Source organism: Pleurodeles waltl, chromosome 9 (assembly GCF_031143425.1).
Source record: "Pleurodeles waltl isolate 20211129_DDA chromosome 9, aPleWal1.hap1.20221129, whole genome shotgun sequence".
Classification (NCBI taxonomy): Eukaryota; Metazoa; Chordata; class Amphibia; order Caudata; family Salamandridae; genus Pleurodeles; species Pleurodeles waltl.
The window spans coordinates 1,086,767,056-1,086,785,864 of NC_090448.1; the positions used below are offsets into that span (position 1 = coordinate 1,086,767,056).

An 18,809-nucleotide genomic window follows, 5' to 3' on the forward strand; every position below is an offset into this window, starting at 1 on the left:
TCCAGTTATTCTCAGTACTTAGTGTAGGATGCTGGCCTGGTTTGTAGTGGGTACACCAGGTCCAGTTATCCCTTATTAGTGAAATGTAGTAGTGTTCTAGCAGCTTAGGCTGATAGAGGTAGCTATAGCAGAGCAGCTTAGGCTGAACTAGGAGACATGCAAAGCTCCTGCAATACCACTTATAGTTACACAGTACTTATACACAAGTAAAGACAATACTCCATAAACCATATACTAAGAAAGTGGAATGTGAATCACGAATTCCCCCCCTAGACAAGTGTAGTGTGTAGAGAATCACTGAGAGTAAGAATACAGCAAAGGTAAGTAAAATACCCCACCCAGGAGCCCAGAAAAGCAGGAGTAAAGTACTGCAAGTTTCCTTAGGACACATTACAAGTCGTGATTAGAGTTATTGCAAAGAACCAAGCAAGACTGCAAACAACAAATGGTGGATTCCTGGACCAAGTACAGAAGTTGAAAGAAGTTCCAGGAAGGACAGGAGCCTCTGCCAACCCAGAAGATGGTGCAAAAGAAGAGCCCCGGTTGGACAAAGACTGCAGAAATGCACCCAAGGAAGATGTCAGCGGGTTCCTGCGTGATGCACTGGATGTCCCACGAAGAGAAGTTGGATGCAGGCGAGTTTTGCCGCTGTATTCCTCCAACAAGCCTTGGTTCTGGCAAAGTTGCGTTTTGCGTCAAGTTGGCGCTATCTGGACCCAAGAGGGACCTGGGGGCCTCAACTCTGTGTGAGGCGGAAGAGGGGGCTCTCAGCACTTTAGAGAGCCCTCAGAACACCAGATAGCACCCACAGGAGTCCCAGGACACGGGGACAAAGGAGGTGCATAATGCAGTTGGTGCAGCACTAAAAAGGAAGGTCCCACGCCACCGGAGATCAACTCAGCAAGTTGAGCGTCGCAGGATAGAGTGCTGGGGACCTGGGCCAGGCTGTGCACGAAGGAATTTTGCAAATAGTCCACAGAGGCCTCAGGAGGTGAAGAAGACGCAGTGCACAGGGGTACTGTAGTTCTCGGGGAAGGCAAGGTCTTACCTCCTCCAAATTGGGACAGCAGGACCTCAGGACAGTCTGTGTCGAAGGGGTGCACCCTCTGTGTTCCAAGGAGTACGCTCATCGCCAGGGGAGGAGTACAAGGGAACCAGTCGTCGTCTTAGAAGGTGCCTGCTTGAGCAGGGGACTGACTCCGTCACTCCGTGGGAGACTTCTTCAGTCCTTCTGGTGCAGGGTGAAGACAGGGAGTCCCCAGAGCATGCACACCGTGGAAACTGTTGCAGTTGCTGGCTGGAGCTGAAGTTGCAGAGGAAAAGTAGCCTTTCTGGATACTTTGTTGCTGTTACAGCGGTTCCTGGTGCAGTCTGCGGTTGATCCGAGGTCAGAGGATGAAGTAGTAGTTGCAGAGGATTCCTGCTGGAAACTTGCAAGTAGAATCTGAAGAGAACCCACAGGAGAGACCCTAAATAGCCCTGAGAGGGGGATAGGCTACCTAATCAGGTATGGACCTATCAGGAGGGGTCTCTAAAGTCACCTGCTGGCCCTGGCCACTCAAAGGCCTCCAGAGTGTCCCCACACCTTGCAAAGCAAGATGGCTGAAGTCTGGGACACATTGGAAGAGCTCTGGGCACCAACCCTAGGGTGGTGATGGACAGGGGAGTGGTCACTCCCTTTTCCTTTGTCCAGTTTCACGCCAGAGCTGGGACAAGGGGTCCCTGAACCGGTGTAGACTGGCTTATGCAAGGAGGGCACCATCTGTGCCCTTCAAAGCATTTCCAAAGGCCGGGGAGGCTACCCCTCCCCATCCCATGACACCTATTTCCAAGGGGAGAGGGTGTAATACCCTGCTCCCAAAGGAAATGCTTTGTTCTGCCTTCCAGGGACTGAGCTGCTCAGACCCCAGGAGGGCAGAACCCTTTCTGTGAGGTGGCAGCCGCTGTAGCTGCATTGCAAGCCTCAGAGACTGGTTTGACAGTACTGGGGATCCATGGTGGAGCCCCCAGGATGCATTGCATTTGCTCCCCAATACCAGATTTGGAATGGGGGGACAATTCCATGCTCTTAGACACCTTACATGGCCATATTCGGGGTTACCATTGTGAAGCTACATACAGGTATTGACCTATATGTAGTGCACGCGTGTAATGGTGTCCTCGCACTCAAAGTTCCGGGATTTGGCCCTGAACTATGTGGGGGCACCTTTGCTAGTGCAAGGGTGCCCTCACACTTAGTAACTTTGCACCTAGCCTTCATTAAATGAAGGTTAGACATATAGGTGACTTATACGTCACTTAAGTGCAGTGAAAATGGCTGTGAAATAATGTGTGCACTATTTCTCGCAGGCTGCAGTGGCAGTCTTGTGAAATGGTTTGTCTGAGCACCTTATGGGTGGTGAAAGAAATGCTGCAGCCCATAAGGATCTCCTGGAACCCCAATGCCCTGGGTACCAAGTACCATACACTAGGGACTTATAAGGGGAGGTCCAGCGTGCCAATTGAAATTGGTGGTGAAGTCACTAGCCTATAGTGACAAATTTAAAAGCAGAGCACTGAGGTTTTGATTAGCAGAGCCTCAGTGACATAGTTAAGCACTATACACACATATACATTGGGACATAAACTGTGAGCACTGGGGTCCTGCCCAGCAGGATCCCAGTGAGACGGGCAAAAACATACAGACATACAGGTAAAAATGGGGGTAACATGCCAAGAAAGATGGTACTTTCCTACACTTAGGAATCTGTTTTCTCTTTTTTGTGAAGGTATCACGTCCATGGTGATCCAGCTTCCAGGATCTTCAGTGCCTATCCAGTTGAAGGGTATAATCACCAATCCAGTTACACTGTCAACTACTACCGTATCTACTATTGCCCCAACCATGCCAAGAGCTGCACAACTCCCAACTGGTAGGTTTTATTGGTATTTTTCTCTTCCTTAATGCATCCATTCTGTTGGTATGATGTTGTTTATTTATTTTGGGTGTATGCGATAAACCAGTGGCGGCTCCTCCGCTATGGCAGAGGAGCATCATCACGCCAGCAGCAACCGCTGCAAATCCTTTAACAACAAAAGGATAATAAACTAAGTTTATTATCATTTCGTCTTTAAAGGGGTGGGGCATTGGAGATAATAGGGACAAGGGGAGTGCCCCGTGCACTCCCTTCAGTGCACGTTTGTTTGGCCAGCTGTCTGCGGCTGGCCAAACACACATGCCCACTGTGCTTTCTCCAGCCCGGCACTGTGCTGCCGGGCTGGAGAAAGCAGGCACAGACTCCCAGTCTGCCTGTTGAGGAGGAGGATTTGCAGCGCACAGGTAAGTTTTTTTTTTTTCTTTTTTATTAATTTATTTTTTATTATTAAAATTTCTGCCACCCCCTGCGTGCGCCCCCCACCACTTTTAGCTCCCACAAGCCACAACTGAGATAAACTACCCTCTGCTGTATATTTATGATAATGATATTGCAAGTCATTGAGGAGTTCCACTACCATATAGAGAAACAAGGCCAAAGACAGAGTTCCTTTATAATTTGATGGAACTCTGAGGTGGCTTGCAGTTCCATTATCATGTACAGCATAGGATACATTATTCTTTTTAATACATGATCACACCTTCACCTTTCCCATAAACCATGTATGTCCTTAGACCGTAGCTCTTTCATATGAAAGAGAGAGCATGTTTGCAAACAAGAATAATACCAATAGAATTTCTAGTGAAAAATACACATAAAAAAACATACATATTTGTTGCAAAAATGTATTAGACTCTGTTTAATACCAGTCAATTTTTCAAAAAGGAAATGTGCAGTATAAGTATGAAGAAAGGAGTGCAGAAAATAAACATATATCTCCTTTCTGCTTATCACATTCCAGCTAGATAAAAGTCGGAAGAAAAGCAACATTTGTTTTGTTCCTTAAACAGCTGCTTTAATTATTCTCCATAACCTGACCTGCCTTTTCCTTCGGCTGCTGGATCTGGTAGCAGGCATTTTCTTAAGAACTCGGCTGTAAAAAGTTATTAGAGTTGAGTTCTGACATAATTTCTTTATAATAGGTGACTGAGTACACCACAAGTCGCTTATTATATTGGGATAAAGTGCACCCTGCTGTACATTATAAGGATATTAGAAGTCACTGAGGAGTTCCGGGCCAAGTTCCTTTATAAAGTTACAGAATTCCAAGGTGTCTTGGAGCGATATCCTTATGTACATCACGGGGTGCTTTACTCCTTATAATTTATGGACACACCATCACTTTGCCCACTGACCACTTAACTCCTTGGTGCATAGTTCTTTCATATGAAAGAGACAACTTCTTTGCAAATATAAAGAATACAAATGTAATCTCCAGTGCAAAATTATACATATCAAAAATTTGTTGGATAATTGTTGCAGAAAGATTATACCCAAGGTTTTTTTTTTTTTTTTTTTTTTAAAGGCTTAGTAGAAACATGCTGAAATATTTGAACTTTTCTCTAATTACTTATGTTTTGTGAAAAAGTAAACATGTTGCTATGAATATATCTTTTTCTTCATGTCAATGTCCAGCTCAAAAAACTGTGCAGAAAAAGGCAAAGCAGCATTTTGTTTTTCATTTGTTAAACAGCTGCTTTAATTTTGCTCTGTGACCTAACCTGCCTTTCCTTCGACTGCTGGCTCTGGCAGCAGGCACTTAATTTACTACGGTTGGAGGCTGACGTCATTTCTTTATAATCTGTGACTAGGTGCATCACAAGTCACAGATTATAAAGAAATTAGCGATTGTTTTTACGCAGGGATTGCGGAATCCCATGTATTATAAAGAAATAGAAGACAGATTTTATACATTGATTGCAGAACCCCGTGTATTATAATGAAATAGAGACAAGTTTTGAAATACAGGGACTGCAGAATCCCATGTATGATATATTTTTTGCTTTGCAACGCAACCAACTCCTAACTGCAATCTGCAGATATTGATTGTCATCTCTGTCGATCCTGTTTCTCAGAAGGCAGGCTAGAAAAGAGAAAGGAGGATAAACCTATACTGCTTCAGTTCCTCTCCTTTAATCTTACACAGGGAGCAAGTTGGCATTCCTCATCCAGAAATAGTAGCTCAATAGGCTATTGCCATTTAAAGTTGTTAAGCCATGTATTACAGAGAAAATCTGATGGCGAGCAGAGAATAGCGTTATGTAATTTGTATTTTAATTACTTCAGGATTAACTTCTTGTTCCTCTTAAGGCCCATCCTCTTAATACAGTGAATGTATTGTTCATCGTCGGCGGTCTGTCAGGAGCTAGTGCCAGAGTGGGGATCACCCACAATCAGGCCACCCCAGCTATCACCCCTACCTCTCCGCCCCCAGCCCCGCACACATATTCAGCCTCTTGCACGACAAATCTCTTCTCTGTGCCTCGCAGAGAAGTTGTGCATTAATTTGTTTTTCAAGCAGTTTTTCCTTTTCAGTGCAGCCTGCAGGATTCCCTGTCTCATTTCTTGGGATCATCCTTGGCACTTCTGTATCTTAAGGTTTTCAGGGCAATCTGCTTTCTGCAGTTTACTTTGTACTGCTCATAGATTTACCCTGTTGTTGCGGTTTCACGTGAGGTGAAAAGTAGCTTCTCTGTACTTGGTTTAGGCGGAGTCCCCTAATCTCTCTCACGCTCTGGGGCAGAAAATAAGCAGTAAACAGTGTTTTAACTAAAGAACATCAGAGCTTTTGTTTTCTAGGTCCTGTCCCCTTAAATTTATTACTTTAGGACATTCTGTGTTGGCCTCAGTGCCCATCTTTTTGTCTCTTTGTTAACAAGAAGTTGCACGTTTCAATTCAGTTCTTCAGCTTTGGATACATAATGTGCTGTACATAACTCTCAAAATCTGCTCGATTCTAAATTCAGCTTGAAGGGCTGTAACCCTTTTATCTGATAGAGACTTCTAGTTGCAGATTCCTTACCTTAGAATTTTCCCACTGGCGTCAGACTGGATCCGGAGATTTTTCTTCGCGCAATACCCTTGCACGTCAGTAGGTGGGCGTCTTGGATGCCGTGATGACGTCGGGAGTAGTATATAGACACCTCCCTCGTGCAGTGATGTGAGTTCTTTTCTTTCCGCGCCACGCGCTGATCCGCAGAAGAGCTACCCTGGCTATTTTTTGGCAGAATTCGTCCGTTTTGTCTAGTTTTTATCTGTGCGACTTTGGTGCGTCGAGGATGTCCCAGAAGACCAGGTTCAAGCCATGCGAGGACTGTCATCGGACGATGTTGGTGACGGATCCTCATTGGGTTTGTCTGTGGTGTCTCAAGCGCGACCATGACCCAAAGTCGTGCTCCGAGTGCCAGGCCATGCACCTGAAGCCTTTGAGGGAGCGGTCCCTAAAGCTAATGGCAGCCCGGCACTCAACTCTGCGTAGGTCTCGTGATCGGTCGCTGAGTCATCACCATTCGTCTTCTTCTAAATCTTCGGGTCAAGGTAAGAAAAAGAAGTCAAAAAAGTCCCATCGCTCTCTCACTGCGCCCCGTCGCTCGGCCGACGTGACGCAGGTAGAGCGTCCACGCACTAGGCCTCCGTCCTCAGAGCCTGCGTCTGGGTTGGCTCTGCTCTTCCCTGAGTTTCCCAGACCCAACTTAGAGTGTTATGAGGCCATGCGGCTCATATTTGTGCGGTCTGACCCCGATACGGTGCCTTTGGGCCCAAGGGGTTTGGCTGAGGGGCCTTCGGGTTCCGCACCGATGGCTTTGGCTCCAGCCACCGAGGTCACTTCCGGATCCGTGGGCGGATCTGGTGCCAGGTCGAATATCAACGCTCCCGACATCGGTGTTGCCCACTATCAACATCAACCCGATTCTTATCCCCGACGACTCAGGGTCGGAGCAGCATCAGCCGACGCCACCTTCGGCTTCGGTGGGGCTTATTCGCCCCTTGTCGGATTCGGACCCTTTTTTCATGGGTATGAATATGGGGAGGAGTTGGAGGGGTCCCTGGACCCTTATGAATGCCAGGATGACCCTGCTATGAACTGGGCTCAGGAATTGGGCCAAGACAGTGGTCTGGAAACTTCTCCTGACGCAGGCATGCTGTCTCCTACCGTGGCTACGGCGGAGGGAGCAACTTATGGTATGGTGGTCAGTAGGGCAGCTGAGGTCCTTGGTCTTGAGCTTCCCACTGTTGAGGTCAGGTCTAATCTCCTCACGGAGGTGCTTCAGAACCCCTTTTGCCTTTTAATAAAGCCCTCACCGATGTCCTTTTGGGTTCATGGTCCAAACCAAACACAGGGGCTCCTGTGAATAGGACTATCGCACCCCACCATCAGCCCACTCCGAATGACCCTAAATTCCTGTCCCAACACCCCACGCCTGAGAGTCTTGTTATCCAGGCTTCCTCTTCTTCAGACGCATTCCCTTCCGCATCCCCGGATAGGGAATCCAAAAGGCTGGAACCGTTTGGCAAGAAGTTGTTTTCTTCTTCCAGTCTCACGCTGCGGTCTGTGAACACTGCATGCCTTTTGGGCCGCTATACCCACTCTTTGTGGGAAATGGTTGCGCAAGTCCTGCCGCAGATACCGGAGGAGGCCCGTGCAATCGTCTCCCAAGCTGTGAACGATGGGAGAGATGCGGCAAAGTTCACAATCTGTTCTGGGCTCGACACAACCGACTGGCTGGGCAGATCAGTTGCTAAAATGGTGGCCTTGCGACGCCACTCCTGGTTACGTACTTCTGGGTTTTCGGGGGATGTCCAACAGTCACTCATGGACATGCCCTTTGATAGCTCCCGTCTCTTCGGAGATAAAGCAGACTCGGCTTTGGAGAGATTCAAGGATTCCGGGGCTACGGCTCGGTTCCTTATTTTTCCTTGGCCCCTCGCCCACTAAAGTCTGCTTTTCGCCCCTTTTGTGGCCACGGAAGGGACTCCCTGTCGTGTCCTCCACACAGCCACCGTGCCTCGCACGCTGGTCAGCCTATGCGTGGCTGAGGACGCGGACTCCCACGTGGCCGTGGGACAGGGACCCAGAGGTCTGTCCAGTCTATCTCTGCCCCCGCTGCAGCCCCCAAACCCTTCTAGTCCGTCCCCTCACTCCCGTCCAGTTGTTGGCAGGATTCGCCATCACCTGCCCCACTGGGAACATATCACCACAGACAGGTGGGTTTTGCAGATAGTTCGAAAGGGTTACTCCCTCCCTTTCAATTCTGTCCCACCATGCATGCCACCATCCTTCAATCACCTTCCAGAGGATCATTTGGCGCTTCTCCGCCAGGAAGTCACAGCTCTCTTGGCCAAGGGAGCTATAGAAAAGGTCCCTGTGCCAGAAGTAGGTTATGGTTTTTATTCCCACTATTTTCTGATACCAAAGAAGGACTAGGGCTTACATCCTATCCTAGACCTTCGGGACCTAAACTACTTCCTCAAGAAGGAGAAATTCAAAATGCTCACCCTGGCTCAGGTTCTGTCTGCCTTGGACCCAGAAGACTGGATGGTAGCGTTGGAATTGCAGGACGCTTATTTCCACATCCCCATCCTGCCTGTCCACAGACGTTACCTATGATTCGTGGTAGGTCATGAGCACTTTCAGTTTACCATGCTCCCCTTCTGCCTTACCAGCGCCCCTCGGGTGTTCACGAAAGTGATAGTGGTAGCTGCAGCTCATCTGCACAGGTTAGGGGTTTCAGTCTTCCCCTACCTCGATGACTGGCTGTTGAAGGCGGACTCGCCCCAGAAACTCATCTCCCACCTTCAGACTACGGTGCACCTCCTGCACACGTTGGGGTTCACTATAAACGTGCCGAAGTCCCACCTGACCCCCTCTCAGTTGCTCCCTTACATTGGAGTGGTACTGGACACAGTGCACTTTCGGGCTTATCCTCCTGAAAAATGAGTCCAAGACATTCAGGCTATGATTCCGATCTTTCGGCCTCAGTCTTGGGTTTCGGTGAGACTGATGCTGAGGCTGCTGTGCCTCATGGCCTCCTGCATCCTGCTAGTAACACATGCCAAATGGCATATGCGGGCTCTGCAGTGGGACCTGAAGTTCCAGTGGGCGCAGCATCAGGGGATTCTCTCCGACCTGGTCCAGATCTCGGTGGTGACTGCGAAAGACCTGCAGTGGTGGCTTTCGAATCTGAATTGGGGCCACAGCAGATCCCTCTCCCTTTCCCAACCAGATCTCTCTATAGTGACAGATATGTCACTTCTGGGTTGGGGTGGCTGTAAGGAAATGCCTCCTTGGCATGGTTACCCCCTGACTTTTTGCCTTTGCTGATGCCAAGTTATGATTTGAAAGTGTGCTGAGGCCTGCTAACCAGGCCCAGCACCAGTGTTCTTTCCCTAAAACTGTACCTTTGTCTCCACAATTGGCACACCCTGGCATCCAGGTAAGTCCCTTGTAACTGGTACCCCTGGTACCAAGGGCCCTGATGCCAGGGAAGGTCTCTAAGGGCTGCAGCATGTCTTATGCCACCCTGGGGACCCCTCACTCAGCACAGACACACTGCTTGCCAGCTTGTGTGTGCTGGTGGGGAGAAAATGACTAAGTCGACATGGCACTCCCCTCAGGGTGCCATGCCAACCTCACACTGCCTATGGCATAGATAAGTCACCCCTCTAGCAGGCCTTACAGCCCTAAGTCAGGGTGCACTATACCACAGGTGAGGGCATAGGTGCATGAGCAGTATGCCCCTACAGTGTCTTAAGCAAAACCTTAGACATTGTAAGTGCAGGGTAGCCATAAGAGTATATGGTCTGGGAGTCTGTCATACACGAACTCCACAGCACCACAATGGCTACACTGAAAACTGGGAAGTTTGGTATCAAACTTCTCAGCACAATAAATGCACACTGATGCCAGTTTACATTTTATTTTGAAATACACCCAGAGGGCATCTTAGAGATGCCCCCTGAAAACATACCCGACTTCCAGTGTGGGCTGACCAGTTTCTGCCAGCCTGCCACACACCAGACATGTTGCTGGCCACATGGGGAGAGTGCCTTTGTCACTCTGTGGCCAGGAACAATGCCTGTATTGGGTGGAGATGCTTCTCACCTCCCCCTGCAGGAACTGTAACACCTGGCGGTGAGCCTCAAAGGCTCACCCCTTTTGTTACAGCCCCCCAGGGCAACCCAGCTAGTGGAGATGCACGCCCCTCCGGCCACTGCCCCCACTTTTGGCGGCAAGGCTGGAGTAGATAATGAGAAAAACAAGGAGAAGTCACCCACCAGTCAGGACAGCCTCTAAGGTGTCCTGAGCTGAGGGGACCCCTGCCTTTAGAAATCCTCCCTCTTAGTTTTGGAGGATTCCCCCAAAAGGATTAGGGCTGTGCCCCCCTCCCCACTGGGAGGAGGCACAAAGAGGGTGTAGCCACCCTCAAGGACAATAGCCATTGGCTACTGCCCCCCAGACCTAAACACACCCCTAAATTGAGTATTTAGGGTCGACCCTGAACCCAGGAAATCAGATTCCTGCAACCTGAAGAAACAAGGACTGCTGACCTACAAGCCTGCAGAGAAGACGGACGACGACAACTGCTTTGACCCCAGCCCTACCGGCCTGTCTCCAACTTCGAAAACCTGCAACCAGCGATGCATCCGACAGGGACCAGCAACCTCTGAAGCCTCAGAGGACTGCGCTGGACTAAAGGACCAAGAAACTCCCGTGAGCAGCGGCTCTGCTCAAAACCAGCAACTTCTTTGCAACAAAGAAGCAACTTCCAAAGACTTCACGTTTCCCGCCGGAAATTTGAGACTTCACACTCTGCACCCGCCGCCCCAGGCTCGAGATCCAGAGAACAAACACCACAGGGGAGACTCCCTGGCGACCCTCTGCCTAACACAGGTGGTGGCTCCTCCTCCCTGCACCGCTAGAGTGACCCCCGGGTCCCTCCATTGATTCCTATCTGAAACCCGACACCTGCTTTGCACACTGCACCCGGCCGCCCCTGTGCCGCTGAGGGTGTGTTTTGTGTGCCTACTTGTGTCCCCCCCAGGTTCTCTACAAAACCCGCTCGATAGGTTCTTTGCATCAAAATGTGCTATGCTTTGGCCAAGAAGCAACCTCCTGAAGGCTTGCATGCTCATTCCACCAGAGCAACTGCTGCTTTCACTGCGTTAGCACAAGGAGTTCCTGTCCTGGATATCTGCCAGGCGGCTACATGGGCGTCCCTACACACGTTTGCTAAGCACTACTGCCTGGACAGTCAGGTCCATCTAGACAACTATTTTGGTAGTTTGGTCCTACAGGACTTTCTAGTATGATCTTGGTTCGCAGCCCACCAACGAGGATGGCATTGCTTGGGTATCTATTCTAAGGTAAGGAATCTGCAACTAGAAGTCTCTATCAGATGTACAAGTTACTTACCTTCGGTATCTAAATATCTGGTAGAGACGTATTCTAGTTGCAGATTCTTTACCACCCACCCATCCTCCCTGCTTGCAAACTGATTTCTAGGTACAGGGATTCCCCCTTTCAGGTCCTTAGCTCTGGCGCACCAATCTCAGTGTTCCTAGCGCCTCTGCGTTTTGGCGTGGAAAGTTGTTAAAAGAAACTGACGTCACTGCGTGAGAGTGTCATCTATATACTACTCCCGACGTCATCACGGCGACCACGACGCCCACGGAGTCGACCGATGCCACCTACCGATGTGCAACGGTATTGCTCGAAGAAAAATCTCCAGATCCAGTCTGACGACTGGGGGAAAATTCTAAGGTAAGGAATCTGCAACTAGATGTCTCTACCAGATATTTTGTTACCGAAGGTAATTAACTTGTACGTTTAGACGGATTTTTCTTTGGCATGGATGTGTAATATTTTAGCATCCAACAACCTTGCAGTGCAGTGTGAAAAGAATACCTGTGTTATTTAAAAGGTTATCTGTGATATTCTATCATAGTTTGCCTTCACCAGTTTTCATCGATGATTTAAGTATTAGAGCAATGATTGAACTCTGGAGCTGTTCGACTCAGATCGAAAGTAATGCTGATTTTCTTAATGGAACTAGTGATCTTATGGTGTTGGCTCAATCGCGTTCGCTGAGCGAATTCCTAAGTTAGTGACCATTTTATTAAAAACAAAAGGTAGCAGCAGACTCCATTTTTAGTATTGTTTTTACATTGTTTTTAAAATCCAGATTAATCAGTGTCTTAGTACTGAGGTATTTTTAAGGTACCAGATGAAGGCTTATACACTGATAATAAGAATAACCTCTGGTATGAATACCTTCAAATCCGATATCAGCTGAAATATTTACAAACACATTGGAAGATCTTGTTTTGATTGAGATCTCCGTTGCATTAGGATTCTGTTGTGAATCGACTGTCCATAACAAACTGGAAAAGGCCATGCTTGAGTAAGGGGCAGGAAATGATGGCGGATTGATAGTAGTAAAGTGTTATGAGCTTTGGGATTCTAATAAATGCCAGACATTTGTGAATTCAAATATTCAGGTACTGTCACATCAAGTAAATGGGAATATTATGACTAATGAAGTTAAAGATTACTACTAACAAAAACATCATGTTCAGATATAACATAGTTGTTATCCATTGTCAATTACGAAAGATACTAAATGAGTATGATAAATGTGTAATTTCATTCAAATGCCCTCCGGTTTCTGTAGGGAATATGTATGTTTGTAAGCTGTGAACAGGAAGAGTGACATGGATATCGCTTTCAGAGACCATAGTATAATGCATTATTTGCTTAAATTCATCTTTATGTGGAGCATTTGCTTCTTTTCTTATCTCTTACATTAATGTGTTTATAGTGAAGGCACTAGATATGTCATAACTACTAAACCACTCCTAGTTGTTAATTATTGATAGGCTGGCTGGTATGCGAACCACGACTGAGGGTGATATTATGTATGTACTTGTAGTGACTAGTAACTGATGGCCTTTTTCCATTGTGTTACAGAAAATGATGCTTTGTTCATGATGCCGAAGATTGTGAATGTAACATCTCTAGCAAATGAACCAGGAGTAAGCTTAAAGTTAAGAATCGATAAAACTCCTGCCTCTGCAAGCACTATTGTCAAGGCTGCCGACAAAACCCTTAGACATGAAGCTAACATTGACGAAAACACGCTTGGAAAATTAGCTCCTGTTCCAGGAAGGGGTGTCATGGAGCGTTGTGAAATGGGAAGCTCTAGCAGTGGGACACAGGTTGCCATCATTGACAGAGATCTCATTTCTAAGCAAGTATTGAATCTTGAAAGTACAAATAAAGCACCAGTAAATAGATTACCTGAAATAACAAGTCTTGCAGCCTTACATGGAGAAAGGAAAGTGGAAAGTGAGCAGTTAACAATAAAAGATTCCCCATTTCTCAAACTGCTTAGCAAAGACGCAAAAGACTTGATGGATGTTGAGCTACAGCGTGGGGCCTCATCTGCAGAAGAAATTGCCCTCCATGCAACTGAGCTAATGAGTGGCATTGATGAACACGATGATACAGATGAAACGCTTACATCGCTCCTGAATGAAATTGCCTTTCTCAACCAACAATTGAATAATGATACTCCTAATTTATCAGATAGTCCAAAATTTTCTCTGGGAGACACAGTAGCAGGAGGAAACGAAATAGCTGCTGGGGATGCACCTTCTGTTCAGTTTAGCAGCTTACGAGAATTACTCGATGAAAAGGAAACTAGAAGTTCTGAAAGCCCGCTTCTGCTCCAGCTCGAACAAAGTGACTTTCATACTGGTGTAAAACAGCCAGGAGAGCCTTCATCAGGGGACACTTTAAATGCACCTGGCGTTCATAAGAGTGAATCATCACAGCTCAGTATCAAAGATCGGAGCGTAAGTTCACATTTCATAGCAGATACTGCAAATGCATCGCCACCACCAATCCTGCAAAAGAAGTCAAAACAAGAAGTGGGCAGCACAGATAATGTGTGGCGGCCTATGCCAAAATTGGCACCTCTTGGACTAAAAGTATCTCACTTGCCAGCAGACCAAGAAGGTCAAGCCAACAAGGTAATGCCACCTTTGGCTCCAGTAACTACTAAATTAGGGCCTCCTTGGGCAAAAACTGCCGTTCCCGCAGCCAAACGGGGTCAGATTAATAAGGCTATGCCTGTACTGTCGTCGGTGGTTGCAAAACAGAATGATAGTGCCTTGCCTTCAACTATTACGGATAAGTGAAAGAGATGATTTTCTTGTACTGGAAAAGTATATGCTGGGCATATGGATTGGTCATATTTGTGCTCTGGGCTCGCACTTCTCTCCAGCTGCTCCCAAAGGCTGGGCAGTACAAACGTCGTAAAACTATGCCCAGTGCTATGCCTCATGAATGGCAGGTTTCTCTGTAGAAAATCAGTGGTAATAAAATCTAATCATGTTCCATTTTGTACATATTGAGGGCAGTTTACCTTGGAATTGGGTTCCAGACCAGTCAGTATTCAGTGATATAGAGTATTACGTGGTAATTATACCCAGGCTGCTGAGCAGTTCATTTGCAATTCTTGGCCCATTTTGTTGAGGCAGTGTAATCACACAATAACTCTATTAAAATAAGCCTAGGCTGAAACAGGAATATTTATTACCTGTAGTTGTGTAATGCCCGGTAAGTTTAGGAGAGTTACTTTGCAAAAGAGACCAGTTGTGATATGTGTGGTATGATTTTATCGGGGGCATCGAAAGCCACTATGTAAAATGAAATTTGAAGCTTGCATGTTAATGAATATTGCACTGCAATACTTTTTCACCCTCAAAACATGAAATCATAGTAATGAAATATGTAACTAGAGTGTGAGAAACCAATGAAAGCAAAAACACACTTGATTACAGATTTTAAATGAGCTGTTTAACAAAATGGATTTTTTGTAGATGTTATGCTTCCACTGATTGTTTTCATGTGTCTCTATGATGACAAGTGTTATATAGGTCAGAGTGTATGAAAGACCGCACTGGATCAATGGGCAGTCTGTAAACAATATCTATTTTTCTGTATATAAATGTAAGGTAACATATAACCACACGTTCATTACAAAGTATGGATTGGGCCCAACTGTGAAAGCACAGTGGCTTTATCTAGGACTGTCCCTACCAGACATGCAGCTAAACAGTGAAAACCTCAATACCTGGTAATCCTAACATGTATTTTTAGAACACCCCCAGCCTCCCTAATGTAATGGCTTGTACATATACTTCTCACACTAACCATGTTTGAAGAAAATGCTCACAGATTGTAAAGATATTTATATTTTTTGAATCCTTTTGTACACATATTTTGTTTTGCTAATATCCTTTAGTGTTGGTATTCAACATCATTGGAAGAGTACTTAGTGATTGTGTAAATTATAATTTTCTACCTTACTCAGATGTTTTGGAGTGACATGTCAGATGCTCCTAACGTGTGAATTGCTGCTTTGAACATGGTACATTTCTTCTAATAGAAAATTATCATTTGTCCTCTTGTTTAATTTTGGTTTTGAACCTGAGGACACCTCACTGTTCTGAAATAAAATCACACTTGTGAAGCTGACGAACTTGAATAAAATTTATTTTACATATATGTTTCTCTTACTTTAATGATCATTTAAAAATGCTAAAGACTGGCTGAACCACTTGCCTGTAAGACTTCTCACTCCGATTTTCAACCACTTTCTACTGCCTCGGTCTGTGTGCAGCAGATTAGAGATGTCTGGGAGCTAACCATGCTCAGTTCTAAACCAAAAATTCCATCATAATTCGTTTTCATTTTATAGATTTTAAGCATGCACATTTACTTATTTATGGTATTTAACAAAGTACTGCAGAATCTGGAATGCCCCACCATGTAGGCAGCATTGTCACGAGTACATTTCCTACCATCAAGTTTATAAGCACATGAGTAGCCAAGGAGAAAAATACAAGAGATCTAAGTAGTCACTGCTGATAGAGGCTCCTTTGCTTCTGAACCTAAGAAAAGGATAGATGGCCCATTCCCTAAAGGCAATTGGAACATTTGTGTCACTTGATCTGGTGCCCCAGACTTTCAACACTACCAATCCTGAGTAGTCTGCAGGATATCGAGGTCATATAGAATATGTCAAGAATCTGTGACCAGTGACTTTTGTGTATTTTCTAGGCCAGTCATAGACAGAAATCTTTGGTTTAGACTGCAGCAGCACCATAAGTATCATTGACTAGACTCACACTCATTGTACATTGCAGATTTCAGGATCCCAAAAGCACTAGGTCTCAGGCTTGCACTGTTTGCCTGCTAAAAGCATGCAAAGGCAGAGCTAAATGTTCTACGTAGTGGTTTCCGGTCCTGACTCCGGCAGCATACAGAGAAAAGCTTTGTCTTGGGCTTCAGCACTGACACAGAACCTTGGATGTTGAAGAGGCATTTGATGACTACCAGCAACAGTTTTGGAGCATTTCTTTTTGTGGATTCACATGCTGTGCAATTATTCAGTAGTGTGATCTGAAATCGTGACTTTCGTCATCCACCACAATTTGGTGGTAAGTCCATCCCCTGTGTGGCTTCGGACGTGAACCCCGGACGTTCCAGTATATGGTCGCCATCTTCAGATTCCTTTTTCTGCCATTGGATCTGGAAGCACGATGGAGGACCTACGAAGATTTTCTTCAGTCATTCGAATACACCAAGGGCCATATTTATACTTTTTGACGCAAAACTGCGCTAACGCAGTTTTGCGTCAAAAAATTAGCGCCGGCTAACGCCATTGTGAAGCACCATGCGGGCGCCGTATTTAATCAATGACGTTAGCCGGCGTTAGCCGCCGGCGCTGCCTGGTGTGCGTGGAAAAAAACGACGTACACCAGGCAGCGCCGGCGTAGGGGAATATGGAGCTTGGGCGCCAAAAAATGGGGCAAGTCAGGCTGAGGCAAATTTTTCGCCTCGACCCGATTTGCGCCATTTTTTTCAACTCCCAACCCCCATAGAAATGACTCCTGTCTTAGCAAAGACAGGAGTCATGCCCCCTTGCCCAATGGCCATGCCCAGGGGACTTCTGTCCCCTGGGCATGGCCATTGGGCATAGTGGCATGTAGGGGGGCACAAATCAGGCCCCCCTATGCCACAAAAAAAAAAAAAAAAACTTACCGGAACTTACCTTAATGTCCCTGGGATGGGTCCCTCCAGCCTTGGGTGTCCTCCTGGGGTGGGCAAGGGTGACAGGGGGTGTCCCTGGGGGCATGGGAGGGCACCTCTTGGCTCCTTCCGAGCCCACAGGTCCCTTAACGCCTGCCTTATCCAGGTGCTAAAAAACGGCGCAAAAGCGGCCGTATGTCATTTTTTTGACCCGCCCACTCCCAGGCGTGAATTTTGCCCGGGAGTGTAAATACGGCGCACATGCCTCGGAGTCAATTTTTAAGACTGGAATGCCTACCTTGCATATCATTAACGCAAAGTAGGTGTCCACGCTAAAAAATGACGCAAACTCTATGGACTTTGGCGCTAGACGCGTCTAACGCCAAAGTATAAATATGGAGTTAGTTTTGCGTCGGAATTGCGTCAAAAAAAACGACGCAATTCCGGCGCAAACAGAGTATAAATATGCCCCTAAGTTTTTTTCCTTTTCCCACAGAGAAACACCAAAGAGTGCTGGTAAGAACAACACTCGATGGCTGGAGAAGGGGAGCCTTCCCGACCCTGGCAGGGGATCCCCCTTGAACACCACATGGATGGAGTGTGCAGAGGCATGGAGAACACCCCATTTAAATTTTGTCCCAACTGCCATCACAAGTTTACACAGAGGGTCCCCCACAAGGTGTTCAACTTGTGTATCCTGTAAGACTGTCAGTGCTGAGGACTGCGAGGCCTGCGCAGAATTTGTCCTAGAAACCTTAAAGGCAAGACTTAAACGACTGGCCCAGCATGACATGGCCAACGCCCAAAGGATGCAGGAATCCCAGAAATAACTATTTATCTCAGGTAAAGATGAGGGAAACGTCAAGGAAGCCAAACCAATCTAGGGCGGGGAGTCAGACACCGAAGAGGGCATCAACGATGCCGAGAGGATTGTGGCTGTGAGGAGAGCAGCAAGAGATGCCAAGAAGACCAAGTGGCAAAAGGTAAACATTGCTGAAAGGCGCACATGCTCTAGATCTTCGAAAGCTACCTCTGTGTCAGTGTTGAAATACTTGAGGACCGAAAGTCGGCACAAGCACACACAACTGCACGGGTCCCAACCAAAGTACACCGATGGGTATAAACGTTTGAGTTACCCCTCTACACCAGCGAGTGCAAAAGAAGGGACAAAGGACAGAGAGCTGAAAAACAAAGAACCGGTGACCTCAGCGAGACCACTTTGACTGCCAAAACTGAACAATCGCCCTAGATCAAACAAAAAAATTACGGTTTCTAAGCAGAGATGGAAGCCTTCCTGTAGTGGAAGGAGTTCTTGAAAGCATTCTCCATCCCTCCAATACCCTCTGAGTCAAGGGAAAGGGGCGACAACAGACCAGGCATTGAGGCGCTCTTGACACCGGAACCAGAGGAAGAGGAATAAGAAGACCTCTCTGACTACAAACAGGACGGATCCTCTACGCTTCAAGAGCAGTGACAGTTCAGTGCTTGTCAGGATCCCAACGCCGACTACCCCAAAGAAGGTGCTGACAACTATCCCTAGAGGCCCTCACCTCGGAACAAAATGTCCATGTATAATGGACTTATCAAGAGTGTGGCAGACACACATGGGTTTTAGCTCGAGGAAGAGAGGAAAGACTCATGCTTCCTCCTTGAAACAGTAATGGCATATCCCTATCTGCCTATGCTTCCCAGCATCTCGGACCTAGGGTAAGAAAGTAATGACCATAGCCAAGGCTGTTCCACCTTGATTGGAGAAAAAATAAAAGCACTCCACACAAGATTCCCAGCACATTAAG

The 18,809-nt window shown here is 46.7% G+C and overlaps 1 protein-coding gene and 1 long non-coding RNA gene across 5 annotated transcripts in view; one reads left to right on the forward strand and one right to left on the reverse strand.

Moving 5' to 3' along the window:
- The window catches only part of MGA (MAX dimerization protein MGA), a 782,199-nt gene extending 766,717 nt beyond the window's left edge, over window positions 1-15,482 (forward strand). For all 4 annotated transcript variants that reach the window (XM_069208766.1, XM_069208765.1, XM_069208763.1 and 1 more), the window contains 2 exons: window positions 2,769-2,912; window positions 12,883-15,482. In XM_069208766.1, coding sequence (XP_069064867.1) covers window positions 2,769-2,912; window positions 12,883-14,114 — 1,376 coding nt within the window. In that variant the 3' untranslated portion in view covers window positions 14,115-15,482. The remainder of the gene's footprint in view (window positions 1-2,768; window positions 2,913-12,882) is intronic.
- Window positions 1-18,809, reverse strand: part of LOC138260350 (uncharacterized) — a 153,088-nt gene that overhangs the window by 113,259 nt on the left and 21,020 nt on the right. The window lies entirely within an intron of this gene.